The sequence below is a fragment of the Oreochromis aureus genome, linkage group 18, assembly GCF_013358895.1.
Source record: "Oreochromis aureus strain Israel breed Guangdong linkage group 18, ZZ_aureus, whole genome shotgun sequence".
Lineage (NCBI taxonomy): Eukaryota > Metazoa > Chordata > Actinopteri > Cichliformes > Cichlidae > Oreochromis > Oreochromis aureus.
In genome coordinates this window covers 21,096,959-21,113,997 of record NC_052959.1, presented here as the reverse complement: position 1 = coordinate 21,113,997, position 17,039 = coordinate 21,096,959, and the positions used below count along the sequence as shown (strand labels likewise).

Genomic DNA, 17,039 nt, shown 5'->3' with positions numbered 1-17,039 from the left:
ACACTCAGGATCAGCCACTGGATTTATTAAAGGTGCTTGCTTTCTTAGGATTCTTGATGTTGAATATAGTACATGCAATATATGGACACTCCTGCAGTACTAACCTTTTCTTTGTTTTACTTGTATGAGCTAGGGCTGCAGAAGGTGGTAAGATATAATTTTGTTGTTATTGCTCTGGGCCAATCATTCATTTTAAAACCCAAATAAATTTTGCTTATCATCACAAATGATGAAGAAAATTTGCCAGTCTCACAAGGGCCAGACTCATATTGGAAAATCCATTCATCAGTTTTCTTAACCAATTTTCACAATTCACGGTCATGGGGGTGGGAGGCAGGGTACGCCTTATACAGGTCGCTAGTTGATTGCTTGTTCTCAAAAGACAGCATGGCAGGTAAAAGCCAGGGAACAGTGACCCATTCAGACCCATAAGGACAATAAATGTTTATCACACAACATAATAAGCCTCTTGTGGCCCAATGGGAGGAATCCACTATCCTGAGTGGATATTGCTTTTTGGAACTTCCCCAATTAAACAGTGTTTCTATATATTTCTGATCATAAATCATTCACTGCAGCTTGTGCACAATGAGGAACAAAACTCATTATGTTTTAGAGACATACAGGGCAACAAACGGGGCATTTTTAGATATTTGGCATTGACATCTCTTTTACACTAATTAAAATTGCATCTGATCCATTTCCTGCAAGTTCATGGTTAAATTTTCTCAGACGGCACTTCGTATCTGTCTTGAACCAGGAGGATTTGCTTGTGTTACGTATCCAACATCGTTCCTGATAACCAGCATCCTTCTTTCCACTTGATCATTTGCTTCACACCAGTAATAAATAAACCAGGATCTGCTTCACACTTGAAGCTTTCTGCACACTTTGTCATTGCTCACAGAGCAATGTATAGAACAAGTGACAAAAGAGACTTCACTATTCTGCCAAAGCCAGGTTTTTTGACTGGATCTTTGATAGATGGTCTGATATACAAGCCTCGATCTTGTCGCACTGGGCGAGGAAATCCTGTGAACATATGGTAAAGATCAGACTTATTTTTATTCTCAGTAGTTTTCAAATAAAGCACGATGGTTTTGTCAGAGGGAAAAACAATCAAACACACTAACCTGCACTGTTTTTACAAGTCCTTTTTTCTTCATTCTGCAGTCATTGAAATTTTCTGGAATACTCTGTTAAAAGAGGAGCAATTTGATGGTTTGCTATACATGACACACACGATTAAAGCAGACACTCAAAATAGATGCTTACGCTTAAAATAGCATTACCATAGCATCTATCTCCTCCAGGATCTTCATGAACTGCTCAGCTGCTATTTTTACTCTGTGGTCTAGTTTACCCAAGGCCTCTGCCTGGAGGTCTTTGGCGAGAAAGCCCTGTGATAAGATAGGGGTGACAATAATACATTAGAAGATGGGACAAAAGAAGAGAAATATTATCAAAAAACAAAAAGACATATGATTGCTTACGTTTTTCAGTCCAGTCAACTCCCCGTCTACCTTCTCCAGCTTCTTGGCCATCTGCTCCACAGATTTCTCAATGTCTTTGAGTTTCCTCAGTTCAGCTTCTTCCTCTGGGCTGTTCTGTTTAGAGATTATCATCAGTGTTTTGCAAATGCACATATTCAGGCACGCACCACAAATGTAGCACCTGTATAAATGTGCTTTACCCTCTTTCCAATCATCATGAGTTTGCAGCCTTCTTTTATTCCATAGCTGGAAAGGCTCTCTTCCATGTCTTTCAGTGACTTCCCTAAAATTAAAAAAACGACAACTTTAAAACCTGATATATGACATTAGGCCTCATTTGAGTGTGTAAAAAAAGGAAGACTAAAAGTCTACCTTTAAAAATAAGTTTCTGAGAGGCAGGTGGGACTCCGGTGGCTTGAGCGAGAGCATCTGACAGGTCTTTAACAGTGGGTCCTTTTCCACCCTCATGGCCTGTTAGCGTAATGCTGTGCTTAGAGGATCCTGAGATAGGAAAATAAATAAATAAATATACACAGCTCTCAAGCTATTAAGGATTGGGAGTTATCATTGTCACCCTTTTATCTTGTATCGGTGTTATTCAGAAAGTAAATGTCACCTACCAGGATTAAAAAACAATAATAAAAAAGACTTTAAATGTATTTGCACCCATCAAATTACAGAACATGCGGCATATCCCAGGTATCTTGAAGAAACTATCGCGCACGTTTGGTTCAGTTTTTAACGATGCAAAATTTTGTTTCACTGTCGTGTGAGGAAAAATAATTACAAAACATTTAACAAGCGATTGGCACCAATAGAATTTCTCTCAGCAGCCCTCCTGTAACGTGTCTTCAAACGAAACTAATTACAACAGCTACACAATTCTTCATAAACGTGTTTAATAAATGCTGATATTTACAGTAGTTTATATATTTAATTTGTTATTGAAGAACAACACATAACCAGCGGGAACAAAGTTAAAGCTACACAATCACACAGTCTGTGGAGAAGAGCTACAGAAGCTGAGCCGTTTCTAGCTAGCTTTAGCCACAACGAACCCCAATTTTAACTTCTATTTTGTGGTGATTATGGTGTAGTATAACGCCGAAATCTCATTACCGTATGCGACTGTCATAGTTATCGTTTGCTCCGACATTTTGCTTTCCGGCGTCCTTTAATCACAACATCAAACGCAAAGCTAACTGTTGCTTATTGCTAACTACTTCCGGTGTTACAGTTTAACTGGTGATCGCGTTAAGTGGTGTTATTCCGCATGTTCCTCTCGCAGAAAATCCACGAAAAATACCCCAGGGCTACGTGTAATGTTTGACTGGGTTAAAAATGTGGCTTACCAAAAATAATTTATATGTAAAAAGTTAATTAACAATAAATAAATAAAATCACCAGTTCATGCACATGCACATTGCTGTTCTAAATACATCTTTGGGGATCTGCCCGGTCATCAGGGATTTGGGGTCTTTCAATATCATACACCCTCTCTCAGGTGACCAAGATTATCTGCTAAAAATGATTTCTGATATTTAAATTGTTGTATCTGACTAGTTGGCCTATAATCCATTCATGAGAGACATATCTCAAACACGTCTCTCATGAATGGTATCAAGTCATTTTGAGCCTGAAAGAACATTCCTGTCACAACAAAGACGCTGTAATTGGTTTTTGGCAAAGTCACTTTTACACATCATTATTTATGAGGGAAAAAAGTGTAACTGAGTCTCCTAAATGTCTTTTTCAAGAGAGATATGGCCAGAGTGCATCAGAAATTTCACCAAATATAACCTTACAGTTCTATAAAGATATTTTGTGTGGCCAACGAAGTCTGGATTAATTATATTTTACCACACAGAGTAGATACAACAATGAGAATATCTTGATGCATGCTCAATCATCCAGGTAGGTAAATCCCCAAAAGCTGATTCTGTTCATCTGGACGTAGCGTTTTCAGTGGGAGAAACGTTTCGTCACTCATCCAAGTGACTTCTTCAGTCTCAGCTGACTGCAGGTTGATCAATGGTCATAAGAATTTGCATATTAATAATCAATGAACTGACCTACCAGCCCATTGTTCCTTCAGTGGTGCTAGTTTCAGTCATTATGCAAATGTACAGTTTATAAGATTGGGGAAACCTAAAGTCAGATGAGACTGAAGAGGTCACTTAAATGAGCGATGAAACGTTTCTCCCGCTGAAAACGCTACGTCCAGATGAACAGAATCAACTTTTGGGGAACAATGAGATTGCTTACAAACTATGTCATTTTTTCACACAACCCTTTTGTGTTGACTACAGCCTGTTTAACAATATATGCAAATATATCAGACATATAAAAACACAGAAACACTGAGAATCACTTTTTGCAGTGTTTTTATGGCTTGCATCCCAGCAGCAACAAGCCAAAGGTCTCCTCTCTTCAACTGCAGTGACCTTGTAGCTTTTTTTGTGACTTCAATGTATGGCACTCCTCTTCACTCCATTCACAGTCTTGTACGCTATTTCCTCCTGCTATCTTGACATAGCTTGGATTTGGGTGCTTGGAGTTGCAGGTCTGTGTGGGGCAAGGGCATAGATTTGGTTTTGGCATTGGTGGGGACGGATGATTCAACCACCGAACCCTGCCCTGTTCCTTTTTGTCTTTGCTTCTTGATAAAAAAAAGAAAGAAAAGGAGAAATATACTTGCCTACATGTGCTATTCTACATGCTTTTAAACCATTTAAAATTACAATTCATAGTTTTATATGTGAATTATATAATGTTAAATTACTATTAAACAAATGACTGACTAAGTATTTTAGGCTTTAGTTTACTTCAGCCATATTCCATATAAATCAGGTATCATACAAAAATAAAAATAGTCATGACAATAAAAGAATATGACTTTAAGGACTTAACAACATTACTTCAGTTATAGTACACCAACATCTCTTATACATTAGCATTCAGGGAACACTGATTGACCTGGTTGTTTTTTGTCCATAAAACTACTCATCTAAGATTACCACGAAGTAAAAGATCTCTCAGCAAAATTATGCAACATTTTAGGCGCACTGTTGCCCCGATCACGTCAGTGAGCTGGGATGTTTTATTCTAAGCATGAACTACTGTTACAACAACAGACATGGACTACTGGTGCCCCACACAACAACTCAATGTCCACATCTGGAGCTACTACTTTTGTGGTTCTTCACCGATCAGCACGACCACCAGTTAAGCTTGAACACCGGAAGTACCCCCTTTTTTCTTTTTTTTCTCTCACTTTTTAAAAAAATTTATTTTGCTTATTTATTACTGTATTTATTATTTAATTTTATCTGACTTTTTATTTGATTACTTGTTTAAAACAGCGGAACAGCAAATACAAACACAACAGCTGCACACAAAAGTGATAAAACGCAAGCCGAAGCCTACAGCGCAACTCGATTTCTTATAACACTTAGATGAAACTCTGTTGGCAGACGTTAATACATTTAGCTGAAGTGTGTAGAGTTTTGCTACAGTAAAGCTTTTTAAAACAATAATTAATGTGTCAGGTCATGTTGCGCCAAGAGCGCTTTCCCAGCCGGCTCTGTGGCGCAATGGATAGCGCATTGGACTTCTAGTCAAGCACTTGAGAGGTGATTCAAAGGTTGTGGGTTCGAGTCCCACCAGAGTCGTATTTTTAACCTGACCATCTGTCCTCCGAATCACCTCAACACCCTTACTGTTCTAAGTAACGGTTACGATCTAACTCTTCTAACGGATAGCGTTTCTAAATACGTCTTTGGTTATGTGCCCAAGCTCGTCGGTGCTTTCGTGTCTTTCACATTATCACATCCCCCTCTCCCACAGCTGAGGATCAAGGGCTGAAAAATTTATTTACGCTGTTTAAACTGTAAATGACTTGCTAACTTATAATCTGTGAAACATATCTCAGACATGTCTCTTAAGAATATTTAAAATCATTTTGAGCCAAAAGAACATTAGGTAGAAGCTGCAATCACTTTTACTTACCCTTTATTTATGCAGGTAAAAAGTATCATTGAGATTAAAAAATGTGATGACAGACGTGGCCAGTAGGGCAGCAGACATTGCAACAATTATAACATTACATGTCTATAATGATTTTTTACATGGCCAAAAAAGGTCTGAATTCATGATGCTGTAGAACACAAAACAAAATAACGCAGAGTCGTGATATATTTAGCTGTTTCGCAAATGTGATTATCTGTAGTTTCTGTATATAATAAAGTTTTTAAGGTTGTAGATTCATGTCCCACAGAACACGTGTAACTCGATTGCTAGTAGGCCTAATATCAGGCTGTTTCCAAATCACTTTAATGTCCTTATAAGTGAAGAATAGTTACTTGTTAACTGTGAGTAAAAGATTATTTGTACCAGGGTGAAAATCCTTTGCAAGGCACTTTTAGGGATTTGCTTGAAGTGTTAAGGTTTGAAGTAACTATATAAGATATTTACAATTCAAGTCGATTTAGTTTTATTTACACATTACTAAACCCAAACAACAGTCGCCTCAAGGCGCTTTATATTGTAAGACCCTACAATAATACATATATTCACTGGTCACTTCATTAGGTACATTAGGTCATTGTTTGTGAATGCAAATATGTAGTCAGCCAATCAAATGGCAGTAATTCGATGTATTTGGGCATATAAAAATGGCCTGGGGCCAGAATCGGCCTGGCAAAGATTTCACCTGAAACACAATTGGAAACATAAATACATCTTGGACCTTTAACTGTAATTTCTTGAATTTTACAGCTTGTCCTACTTTTCCCTCCTAAATAATTTTTTGCTTTTTTTTTTTTGACAAAGTTGTCCAAAGTAAATAAATAAATACAATTGAACATTTTCTGTGAATTAACAAAAACCTTCTATTTATATTTACATGACAGTTTGAGCAGAACGTTTTCCATAATTTGACACATTTATTTTTTTTAACACTTTAAGCTCAAAGAGTTGTACTGACACATTTCCTTTATTACCTACAGCAGTTTTTCTTTATCATGGAGAGAAAAACAAGACACACTGTTGAAACTGCACTTCTTATACTGAGATATCTCAGAGTAGTTTAAGTTGTGCACTTAAACTACTTTATACCTAGAGAAAGGGGTGTTTCACTGGTCTCGCCCACTTAAGGCTAAAGTGGCATGTAAAATAAGTTTGGCATCCCTGGTCTAGACGACCTGCTATTTAAGTGAATTTGAATGTGGTATGGACGGGCTAGTTAGAGTATTTCAGAAACTGTTGATCCACTGGGATTTCTCCACACAACCATCTCTAGCGTTTATAGAGAACGGTTCAAAAAAGACAACATCCAGGTGGAAATGACTTAGTGATGCCAGAGGGCCACTTCTTGCCACCCAGGTATGGCCAAGAGCATCTCAAGCCTGAAGCAGATGGGTTACAGTAACAGAACACCACACCTGACATTCCATGTCACCTAAGAACAGGAAACTGAGGCTACAAAAATCTCTGATCAAAAATCAGAGTAGAAGATTGAAAAACAGGATCAGAATTTGGTGTAAACAACATAAATGCGTGGATCCACCATGCCTGATTCAAAAGACCAGGCTGCTGCTCGTGGTGTAATGGGATGAAGGATATTTTCTTGACACACTTTGATATCATTTAAACACCTCAGCCTACCTGAGTATTGTTGCTGACCAAATCCATCCCTTTATGACCACACCCACAGAAAAGCATCCATCCATTGATGGTTGTTTCTCACAAATCATCTCAAACTAGTTTCCTGAACATGACAATGAGTTCGCTGTACTCAAATGGACTCCAGATGTGGTGGAGCAGGAGATTCACATCATGGATGAACCACATCTTTGAGGAATGTTTCCAGCACCTTGTTGAATCTATGCCGTGGAGAATTAAAACAGGTTGACAGCAACCTGGTACTAGTGATGTCTACACAAGACCTAAAAACAGGATAGAGGAGGATGAACAAATACGCTATAAATTAAGAACTCACAGCTGATTTAAAACAAACATTTTTATTTTGCATGTTTCAAATAACCCTGCAGATATTTTAAACAGCCCAAGTGTGAATAACCTCCACTTTTGAGAATGCAGACATGACCTTAGTGACTAAAAATCACACAAAATTAATAACAAACAGAAATAAATAAACACTAAGGAACACTAATGAACGACACAGACAAGCTGTTGATGATGACAGGGAGAGAAGATGAAGGGAGTTATGTTTAAAAAAAAAAGGTTTAGTATGTTACAAGGCCACATGCCAGCACGGTAGAAGTAACAATACACAACCTGAAATCAGAACAGCCTCCAAATCGTAGTGTTCTCACGTCAAATGGTTTTGCATGTATAAATGTTACTCTACATATAAAAGTGTTTTCAGTTCGAGTGCAGCTGTTTTTATTTACTTCTTGTTTATGTGGCAGGAATCTGAGGGAGGCCGAACTCATCCACGAGCACACCATCCTGAACACAAAAGAAGAAAAAAACATCAGCCATGAGCAAAACACTTACATTTCAAGTGTTATTCACTTAGCAGGTTTGTGTTTAAACAATAGTGGACTGGAAAAAACTTAGTTTTGCACATTATAGCTAATCTACCAAACACATACACAGGATTAGAAACTGGCACCAGAATTCGTGGCAGGTTTAATAGTTTGCTTACATACACAGTCACACCCCAAAGGTCCATTCTGAAGTAGGAAAAATTCTTTATGATTACTTTTTATTTTACTTTCATGTATTTTCCACAACCCTGCCCTTCATGTCATGAAAACTGAGCTCTGACTGTCACCTTATTTGTTTTGCTGTCACTGGGGATTCCCTCAGGGATAGACGGGGCAGCTGAGGCCTCATCCAGATAGGAGGTGTCATCATCCAGCAGCAGCTCATCACCCAGTGCATCCAGCTCTGAAACCACAGTGGTACTGTCACTGTAATACTCCAGATCATTGCTCAAATTACACACTAGCAAAGAGGTCTTAGCTCCAATAAAAAGAGATCCGAGCTGTCCTGGAAGCTCCACATTGTGGATGCTGAAATCTGAGAAAGAGCCCCAGGAGGCAAAGAAGGCAGAGAACGAGTGTGATACAAAACAGAATTCAAACAACAGTGGCAGTGTATCTCTTGAAAAAGAGATTTTATGTGCCTAAATAAAGGATCATAAAATATTGCCTTGCATTCACTTAAAACAAGCAATACAGTTTTAATAAAACGATATCAAGTGTTACAGGACAAACTCATACATCTGGCTCTGTGGCGCAATGGACAGCGCATTGGACTTCTAAGCAAACACTTCAGGGGTGATTCAAAGGATGTGGGTTCGAGTCCCACTAGAGCCAAACCTTGGACTTTTCCTTACTATAGAAGTTACGTGCATCTTCAGAAAGTAACTAAAAGGCATTTTAGATAGGTTCTAGCAACCCTTAAGCCAAGGAGTTGAATGAATGGGACTATAGAGGCACCCATGGATCCAGAAAGTCTAGACTTTGTTCCCTCTTTTTTCCTTTATATAAGGGAAACTCAGTCCACAGAAGTTCCTCGGATTCACAGAGGAATCAGATTTCACAACAAGTGACACAGGACAACGTTTCACATCTGGCTCTGTGGCGCAATGGATAGCGCATTGGACTTCTAAGCATACACTTAAGGAGTGATTCAAAGGTTGTGGGTTCGAGTCCCACCAGAGTCGAATCCTTAACTTTTCCTCACTATAGAAGTTAGATGCATCTAATGAAAAGGGATTTCAGTTACTGGGTTAAGCCTCAAATAACAAGTCGGCATAGACAAGGTATGTCTATGCAAAAGCTAGCACGTTTAGTAGATTTTTAAATTACTTTAGTCACTATTTACCAGATTACCACATTTTTAATGGACGGATCACATTTGACAAAAAGCGACACAGGGCATCCTCTCACATCTGGCAATGGACAGCGCATTGAACTTCTAAGCATACACTTCAGGAGTCATTCAAAGGTCGTGGGTTTGAGTCCCACTAAAGTCAACACTTTTAACCTCTTCTTAATGTAAAAGTTATGTTATTCTTAAGTCCGGAACTACAAGGCAACTTCTAACTCGAATAAGAAGTCCTCATCACTATACATGGAAGCTAATCACTCAGCATTGATTGCAGCCATTCCCCAACTCTCTGTGAATGGTACTCATGGCCTTTGATCAGTGGGTTTTGGTCAGTGATTGTTGATCAATGGTCATGGGAATTTGCATAATTATGATTAAGGAACTGACCTCACAGCCCATTGTTCCTTCAGTGGGCTGGTTTCAGTCATTATGCAAATGTACTGTTTATAAGGTTTGGGGAAACCTGCAGTCAGCTGAGACTGAAGAAGTCACTTGGATGAGTGACGAAACATTTCTCCCACAAAACGCTACGTCCAGATGAACAGATTCAACTTTTGGAGATTTACTTTCCTGGATGATTGAGAATGCATCAAGACCACTCAGCATTGAGGTCTGGGATTTTAGCATACAAGAAGGGATTTCCACTCTCCAGTTGCTTAAAAACCAAATAAGAGATTAGACAGTTTACATATGTGTGGCGTTTGTGTGGGTGCTTGTATCTGGTTGACTGTATCTCTGTGATACACTGGTGACAGATCCAAGGTGTACCCTGTGTCTTCCCCAATCACAGCTGGGCTAGGTTCTAGCAACAATCCAGAAAGTCTAGACTATGTTCCCTCTTTTTTCTTTTATATAAGGGAAAATAAGGCCACAGGAGCTGCTTCAGTCACAGAGGAATTAGATTTAACAGCATATGACACAGGACAGCACCCAATATCTGGCTCTGTGGCGCAATGGATAGCGCATTGGACTTCTAAGCATACACTTCAGGAGTGATTCAAAGGTTGTGGGTTCGAGTCCCACCGGAGTCGAACCTTTAAATTCTTAATGTGGAAGTTACATGCATCATCAGAAAGTAGTATTGGCTTTTTAGGCCTAATATAAGAAGTCTGCATAGATAAGGTGTGTCACTGAAAAGCCAACACTTTTAGTAGATATTTACATTACATTAGTCACTATTTCATTAGCGTATTAGAAGCACTGAAGCATGGAAACAAACCAAATAGCAGTTTGTTGATACAAACTTAGGTAGATAGATCATGATGTGCATAAACATGCATCAAATGTTTGAAATGACATGCACAAAATTGTCAAACTTCCTGGAAATAGTAGAAGAAGAAATTGTGTTTTTTGATGGAAATAAATGCCACTGTCTGGATTTCTCAGAATCTTCCGACCGGTGTGTTTCCATGAAGCATATTTATTGAGGTTGGGCTTTTAAATCGGTTACTGTAGTTCATGTTAAGATTGCTATTGTTATCTCACAGTAAAAAGGCTCTGAGTTCCACTCCAGCCTGTGGCCTTTCTGTGAGGAGCGCTCCCTGTGTCAGCGTGGGTTCTACCACAGTCCCACGTCGCACATGGGGTGACAGATTGGTGACCTGTTGCTGACCAGGGGTAGAGCTTGCCTCTCACCCTATGACAGCTAGGATAGGCACCAGTGCCCCTGTGACCCTGAATCCGATAAATAGAAGACGTTGGATGGATGGGTGACAACTGTGGAGGAATCAATGGATCCTCAAAGTTCAAGTTTATTCAAGGGAAACTCAGTCCATAGGAGCCACTTCAACATACAGTTTAACATGCCACTTTTTTAAATGGTTGGATCACATCTGACAAAAAGTAAAACAAGAAGGAAGAACCACATCTGGCTCTGTGGCGCAATGGACAGCGCATTGGACTTCTAAGCATACACTTCAGGAGTGATTCAAAGGTTGTGGGTTCGAGTCCCACCAGAGTCGAACCTTTAACTTCTTAATGTAGAAGTTACATGTGTCTTTTTAATGTTAAAGTCATCTGATGGAAGTTAGACGCATCAAGAGAGTTAGACGCATCAAGAGAGTTGACATCTCTGTGGTGTAGTGCAGTGGCAGGGTGGTTAGCATCATTGTCTTATACCACAAATGTCCTGTGATAAACTGGTAACATATCCAGGATATACCCTGCCTCTGGCCCTATTACACCTGGGCTGGGCTTAAAGTGTCATGGTGGTTAACATCATTGCCTCACAGCAAGAGGGTCCTGGGTTTGAATCAGCTGGTCTTCCTGTGTGGAGTTTGCATGTTTTCTGGATGGATGCTGATACCACAGGCAATGGCTATATTTTCATTACATGGCTATATTTGAAGTTCTTCGCTCTAGCTATAGGTAATACATCAGTCTGTTCCACAAAAACTATTAAAAACTAAAAACTATTTTGTGGGTTTTCTCTCTGAACTGGGGCCATGATTAAGAGGGAGGGCTGGGGGCATTCGTATTGTGCCGCTAGAGGTGAAATTCTTGGACCGGCGCAAGACGGACGAAAGCGAAAGCATTTGCCAAGAATGTTTTCATTAATCAAGAACGAAAGTCGGAGGTCATACATCTGGCTCTGTGGCGCAATGGATAGCGCATTGGACTTCTAAACAAGCACTTCAGCAGTGATTCAAAGGTTGTGGGTTCGAGTCCCACCAGAGTCAAACCTTTAACTTCTTAGTGTTAAAGTCATGTACATCTTAATACTGAAAATACAAGAAAAATTTCTGTCTCAAATAACAACTCTGCATAGACACTGCTATCCATGGAAGCTAATCACTCAGATGTGATATCATCACATAATCGGAGATTTTAGCATCCAAGAGGGAATTTCCACTCTCCAGAACCAAAAATAAGAGATGACTGTGGGATTACCTGGAGCATCCAGGTATTCTGCAAGTTAGGTTCATTAGTGTGAAAGGTTGATTGCATTTCTGTGACAGACTGGTAACATATCCAGGATATACCCTGTCTCTGGCCCTATTACAGCTGGGCTGGGCTTAAAGTGTCATGGTGGTTAACATCATTGCCTCACAGCAAGAGGGTCCTGGGTTTGAATCAGCTGGCCTTCCTGGGTGGAGTTTGCATGTTCTCTGGATTCATTACATGGCTATATTTGAAGTTCTTCGCTCTAGCTATAGGTAATACATCAGTCTGTTCCACAAAAAAAGTTTGGTCACAATGGCTCCACCCACAAAATATGTCACTGGACATATTTATGTGTCATAACACTGCGACTGTTCACTTTAATGCACCCTAAATGAAAACCTGCCAACAAAATTTACCTGCTTCAAGATCCTCCTCATCGATGTCTGGAGTGCCATAGCTGCGGCTCAGGGCTTCTTGTACCTCATTGGCTTCATCCATCATGTCCTCCAGCTGGTCCTGTAAATCCTGGAAGTCCAAAATACTTGTGTTCACTTTTAATGCCTCAACTGTGAGATTTTCACTTTTATCCAGCATGTAAAATCATAATTTTAATTTCATCAGTTTTTAATTGACTGCTGCACAAATAGGAAGGGAGAATCACATAACAGCAGGGGACACTGAAAATAAATGAGACCTATTAAGTGTGTTGATTAGACCTCATTTAAACAAAACTATTAACCCATTTTGTTACTGCAGGGTTCTGAAATCAGAGCAAGTTTAATTATACAGTAAGAGCTGACAAATTGCTGAATCTGGCTGCTGCTAAGAGTACAGTGTAAGTGTTGCAGAAATGTGATGTAATGTGAGGTGATTTTTCTTACAATTGATGCTTCGCATACAGTAAGCAATTCTCCTGGCCTTAAGTATCTCCCCATTTTTGGCTAATGACTGCATTCATAGTTTAGACAAACATACATCAATCTGATCAAGTCTGACGTCCTTGTAAGCCTTTTTCATTTCCTTGGCACCAATCTTCATGGCCTCCACCTGTGGACAAAAAATACATGTGGATTTAGTCGCTGACAACATTTTCTCATCAGGTACGGACAATCTGAACACATCCACTACCACAACCAGGGAACTTTCTAATGAGATTTTTTTAATGAATGGACAAAATCAAAAGCTTAGCGATACAATATAGTATGTGAGAAATCTAGATGTTTGGTACGTATGAAAGCTGTGATTTGGAAAAAAGTGCTTAACAGCAACTAAAAAGTTGGAGTCTTAGAGTCATGCTGTGTGACTCTTACTGTTGTTTTGGTATCCTTTAATGTCTGGATCGTGTAGTTTGCCTGCTCCATGTTAAAGGATTGTTGAGCCAGCTGCTCCCTTTGACCTTCATACCTATGTAAAAACAATACAGATGCTTTAATACATTTGAGTGTTTACATACATTATTACACTCCTATGTTATAGTAAAATCAAGAGTTTTTCACACCCCAGCCATCTCATAGTCGGCTGCAAACCGCCCCAGTGCGAGCTGGAGGTCGTCGCTTGATAAAGACAAAAGAACCACATCATCTGCAAAAAGGAGAGATTGCATCTGCAGATGGACCTAACGCCTTTGACCTCTTGGCTGCACCGAGAAATTTTGTTTGTGAAAGTTATGAACAAAACTGGTGACAAAGGACAAAACTGGCCAAGTGAAACACCTCTGGGAACAAGTCTACCCTAATGGAAGCAATGCGACCAAGCTGCCACTATAATCAAATAAGCTGCTGCTTTTTGCAGATAATTTGGTTCTGTGAGTTTCATTGAATGACAATCTTCAGCTTGCTTACACTCTTTGTTGCATTCAGTGTTAGCAAGCTTGTTTGCTTTCAGGTACTGTGGCAGTGAGCCTGATTGTTTAATATGACATGTGAGCTGTTATGAAATTTTGCAGCTCCAATTAGAGAGCGAAAAATATTTAGCCCTGGGTTTGACATCTATGATGTTAATAATCACCAGTTACAGCCCTAAACAAAGGAGTTTTTATTGTTACGATAGATATATGACACAATAATTCCTGTGTGAGACATTTAAATAGTTGACTTCATTTGTCTCTCCACATTTGCCTGATTTGGTTCATTTGCTCACTCCTTATATAAGAACTCACTTTTACTACCTCCTCATGATGCTTTGGGTTGGCAGATCTGGTAGGAGGAGAGTCGTGTTTTGTTTTCTTTCAGATTCAACACTCCATGCATCAATGTATTCGTCTTTACCTGTAAGGGCTTCTTCTTCTTTCAGATGCTCCCTTTAGCGGATCATCTGCCTCTATCTCACCCTACCCTGTCACACCAACCCTTTGCAGGTCCTCTTTCATTAAATCTATAAACCTCCTCTGTGGTCATCCTATTTAACTCCTGCCTGGCAGCTCCTTATTCAACATCCTTTGTCCAATATATTCAACTGCACCTCCTTTGCACATCACCCAACCATCGTTACCTTGACTCTCTAATTTCACCTCCAAACAGCTCGACCTGAGCTGTCCCTGTGGTTACTTCCAATACAAACCCTCGAAATCTTTAACTCTGCCACCTCCAGCTTGACCTCCAAACCACACATCATAGCGGGTCTTACAACCATCTTATAAACATTCCCTTTCACTATTGCTGCTATCTTTCTGTCACAAATCAGTACCTGCAATTCACTTAAATCGTATGATGAAATAAACCTTTGTTTAGATGATTTTAGTTTAGAGGCTTAATTTTTTGTTCAACCTAATCTCCAAAATATTAACATATTAAAATTTTCCTCTTATTTGCCAACATCCACACTATTGTGTGTGTTTGTGTATATATGTATGTATCAGTGACGCTATCACGCTCACATCTTTGAGATAAAGCATACAGATGTTTGCACAGTGAAGGACTCACATTCTCTTCTGCTTCAGGACTCTCATTGCCTTCTGTTTCACCATGTTCTGCAATTGAAAGCAAAAATAAATAAATAACATCGATGTATTTGTCTTCTAGCCTTTTAAACACCCAAAGTTAACACCATGTGTCCTACCTTTGAGGGCCCATCTCTCATCTTTTTCAGCTGATCCTTGTACTTCAAGAGTTCCGCATCTAGCCTGCCAATTTTCTTTTCAATGGACTCAGCCCTCGCATCCACCTGGAGCGAGGAAGAGATCAATTAGAGGTAATGATTTCCAGCGTCCTGGCAGACAAAACACTGTGCTAAAACGCCATGCCTGTATGTGGGTGCATTAGAGGAAAATAATAAGAGAGGTGAAAGCTTGGAACATAATTGAGAGCTGTGGTTAACAAACACATCCCTACTTCACAGTCCAACCGAGGCTGAATGTCTTTTATTCCAGCCCAAAGTGCTGATTAACTGTAGCCTCTGAGCTAGTTGGCACGGATGCTGTTTTGACAAGCCTTTTGTAACCATGCTAGCTAAGCACCGCTACCGTTAGGTCGCACAATATGGACATAAACAACAAAAGCTCACAGGCTGACAGTACTCACAGTGCCGATACAGTCCGACAGGTTCGGAGGAGGCGCTTTGGGTTTTCCTCGTCCGAATATTCTGTTCATTTTCTAAACCTCACCCTTTAGCTTACCTTAGAAAATACAAAAAGCATCAAATGCAAAGAGATTTCTTCATTGAAGACACCCGGAAGCAACGGTTCAGACGCAAAAGATTTCCATTGGTTGGTGCAAACGCTTGTGACCAATGAAATTTTAGACGCGCTATTGCCACTCAGCGGTGAGCAGAGGCACTGCAGCTTCCAGGGAGAACCTTTTGTCCCCACAGACTGCATCCACCATCAGGCTTTGTTACTCCCCCACTGCAAATAAAATGGCAACAAATGTAGGTTTTACTTAGATTTTACATTTCAGCTTTTAATCTTGTTCTTTCAAGAGCATGTTATTATTTATTGATTATAATGTATAATCCCCAAAGACTAAAAACTGCTCTCTACGGAGTCAAATTTCTTTGAAATTAGTAGTTATAGAAAAGTTGGTACTGCTTTATAATATGGCATCTTTTATTCAGGATTTGTAAGTACTAATGCGTTACATATCTATTCTCAGTCGTACAAGTATTCAGGTCCTGCATTCCAGTCAATGTAGAGAAAAGGTGGAAGTCATGCAAATTAATTCCTCCTGGTTCCTGTAATAGTTTGTAGATATTTACATTTTAAAACATTATTTCAAAGAATGGGCCATATGTAACTTTTGATAGAGTCATTACTCCAAAGAGAGCAGCATGCTGGTGCACTTATTAGCAATGCTTAACTACAGCAAGAATTTGAACCTGCTAGTCAGCTGTAGTCACTGCATGTTTACATTTTCTCTATGTGCTCGAGTGGGTCAGGTTAACTGGCTGCATAGCTGTGATGGACAGTCCAATCTGTTCCCAGTGTCAGCTGAGGAGGATTAGGGCTTAAGAAGATGAATGGATGAATGGTGACTCCAATGGACAAGGCAAATCTGAGGGATTCTGAGATGTCTTTTCTTTTTTGATGAATTTCATGATTTAACTCTGGGGTGTCAAACACAATGTGACAGAGGCTAAATGCTGTCTAAATGGTGTTTTGGGTCGGCAGGTTTTGAAAAATGTCTCTAGTTATATTTATCATGGATCAGCACACATGACACTTGCTTTGACATTTTGGCTCCTTACTTCCTCAAAAACTCCTCCCCAGCACTCCATTTACTTTTCATAACATCCCAAAACCAGTCTTCATGTAGTAAGATATCTATATCTATGTCCTCACTGGGTGCCATTTTAAACAGTTGTTAA

General features: G+C 39.5%; 2 protein-coding genes and 6 non-coding genes across 8 annotated transcripts; 6 read left to right on the top strand and 2 right to left on the bottom strand.

Annotated features, from left to right (window-relative positions):
* Positions 1-110: 110 nt before the first annotated feature.
* bag1 (BCL2 associated athanogene 1) lies at positions 111-2,755 on the bottom strand. Its single transcript, XM_031735558.2, has 7 exons — positions 2,613-2,755; positions 1,866-1,994; positions 1,694-1,776; positions 1,494-1,607; positions 1,293-1,400; positions 1,134-1,196; positions 111-1,032 (listed from the first exon to the last, which is right to left on the bottom strand). The coding sequence occupies exons 1-7, from the start codon at positions 2,647-2,649 to the stop codon at positions 943-945; spliced, it is 624 nt and encodes a 207-aa protein (XP_031591418.1). The 5' UTR covers positions 2,650-2,755; the 3' UTR covers positions 111-942.
* Positions 2,756-5,072: 2,317 nt separating this feature from the next.
* On the top strand, positions 5,073-5,164 carry trnar-ucu. The gene is given in 2 exon segments: positions 5,073-5,109; positions 5,129-5,164. It is a non-coding gene; the product is annotated as a tRNA-Arg (tRNA).
* Positions 5,165-7,494: 2,330 nt separating this feature from the next.
* Positions 7,495-15,945, bottom strand: chmp5a (charged multivesicular body protein 5a). Its single transcript, XM_039601725.1, has 8 exons — positions 15,758-15,945; positions 15,297-15,401; positions 15,161-15,207; positions 13,550-13,643; positions 13,215-13,286; positions 12,656-12,764; positions 8,293-8,408; positions 7,495-7,964 (listed from the first exon to the last, which is right to left on the bottom strand). Exons 1-8 carry the CDS (start codon positions 15,824-15,826, stop codon positions 7,914-7,916), a joined length of 663 nt encoding a protein of 220 aa, XP_039457659.1. The 5' UTR covers positions 15,827-15,945; the 3' UTR covers positions 7,495-7,913.
* Positions 8,748-8,839, top strand: trnar-ucu. Its single transcript is given in 2 exon segments — positions 8,748-8,784; positions 8,804-8,839. It is a non-coding gene; the product is annotated as a tRNA-Arg (tRNA).
* trnar-ucu lies at positions 9,098-9,189 on the top strand. The gene is given in 2 exon segments: positions 9,098-9,134; positions 9,154-9,189. It is a non-coding gene; the product is annotated as a tRNA-Arg (tRNA).
* Positions 10,296-10,387, top strand: trnar-ucu. Its single transcript is given in 2 exon segments — positions 10,296-10,332; positions 10,352-10,387. It is a non-coding gene; the product is annotated as a tRNA-Arg (tRNA).
* trnar-ucu lies at positions 11,226-11,317 on the top strand. The gene is given in 2 exon segments: positions 11,226-11,262; positions 11,282-11,317. It is a non-coding gene; the product is annotated as a tRNA-Arg (tRNA).
* On the top strand, positions 11,943-12,034 carry trnar-ucu. The gene is given in 2 exon segments: positions 11,943-11,979; positions 11,999-12,034. It is a non-coding gene; the product is annotated as a tRNA-Arg (tRNA).
* Positions 15,946-17,039: the final 1,094 nt, after the last annotated feature.

Coding starts and splice junctions, on each gene's coding strand:
- bag1 (XM_031735558.2), bottom strand. CDS start 2,649: ATGTCGGAGCAAACGATAACTATGACAGTCGCATACG. Junction 1,995..2,612: donor AACTATGACAGTCGCATACG/GTAATGAGATTT, acceptor TTCCTATCTCAG/GATCCTCTAAGCACAGCATT. Junction 1,608..1,693: donor TCATGATGATTGGAAAGAGG/GTAAAGCACATT, acceptor ATCTCTAAACAG/AACAGCCCAGAGGAAGAAGC.
- chmp5a (XM_039601725.1), bottom strand. CDS start 15,826: ATGAACAGAATATTCGGACGAGGAAAACCCAAAGCGCCTCCTCCGAAC. Junction 15,208..15,296: donor TGAGAGATGGGCCCTCAAAG/GTAGGACACATG, acceptor TTTCAATTGCAG/AACATGGTGAAACAGAAGGC. Junction 13,644..15,160: donor GTCCTGAAGCAGAAGAGAAT/GTGAGTCCTTCA, acceptor GTTTTTACATAG/GTATGAAGGTCAAAGGGAGC.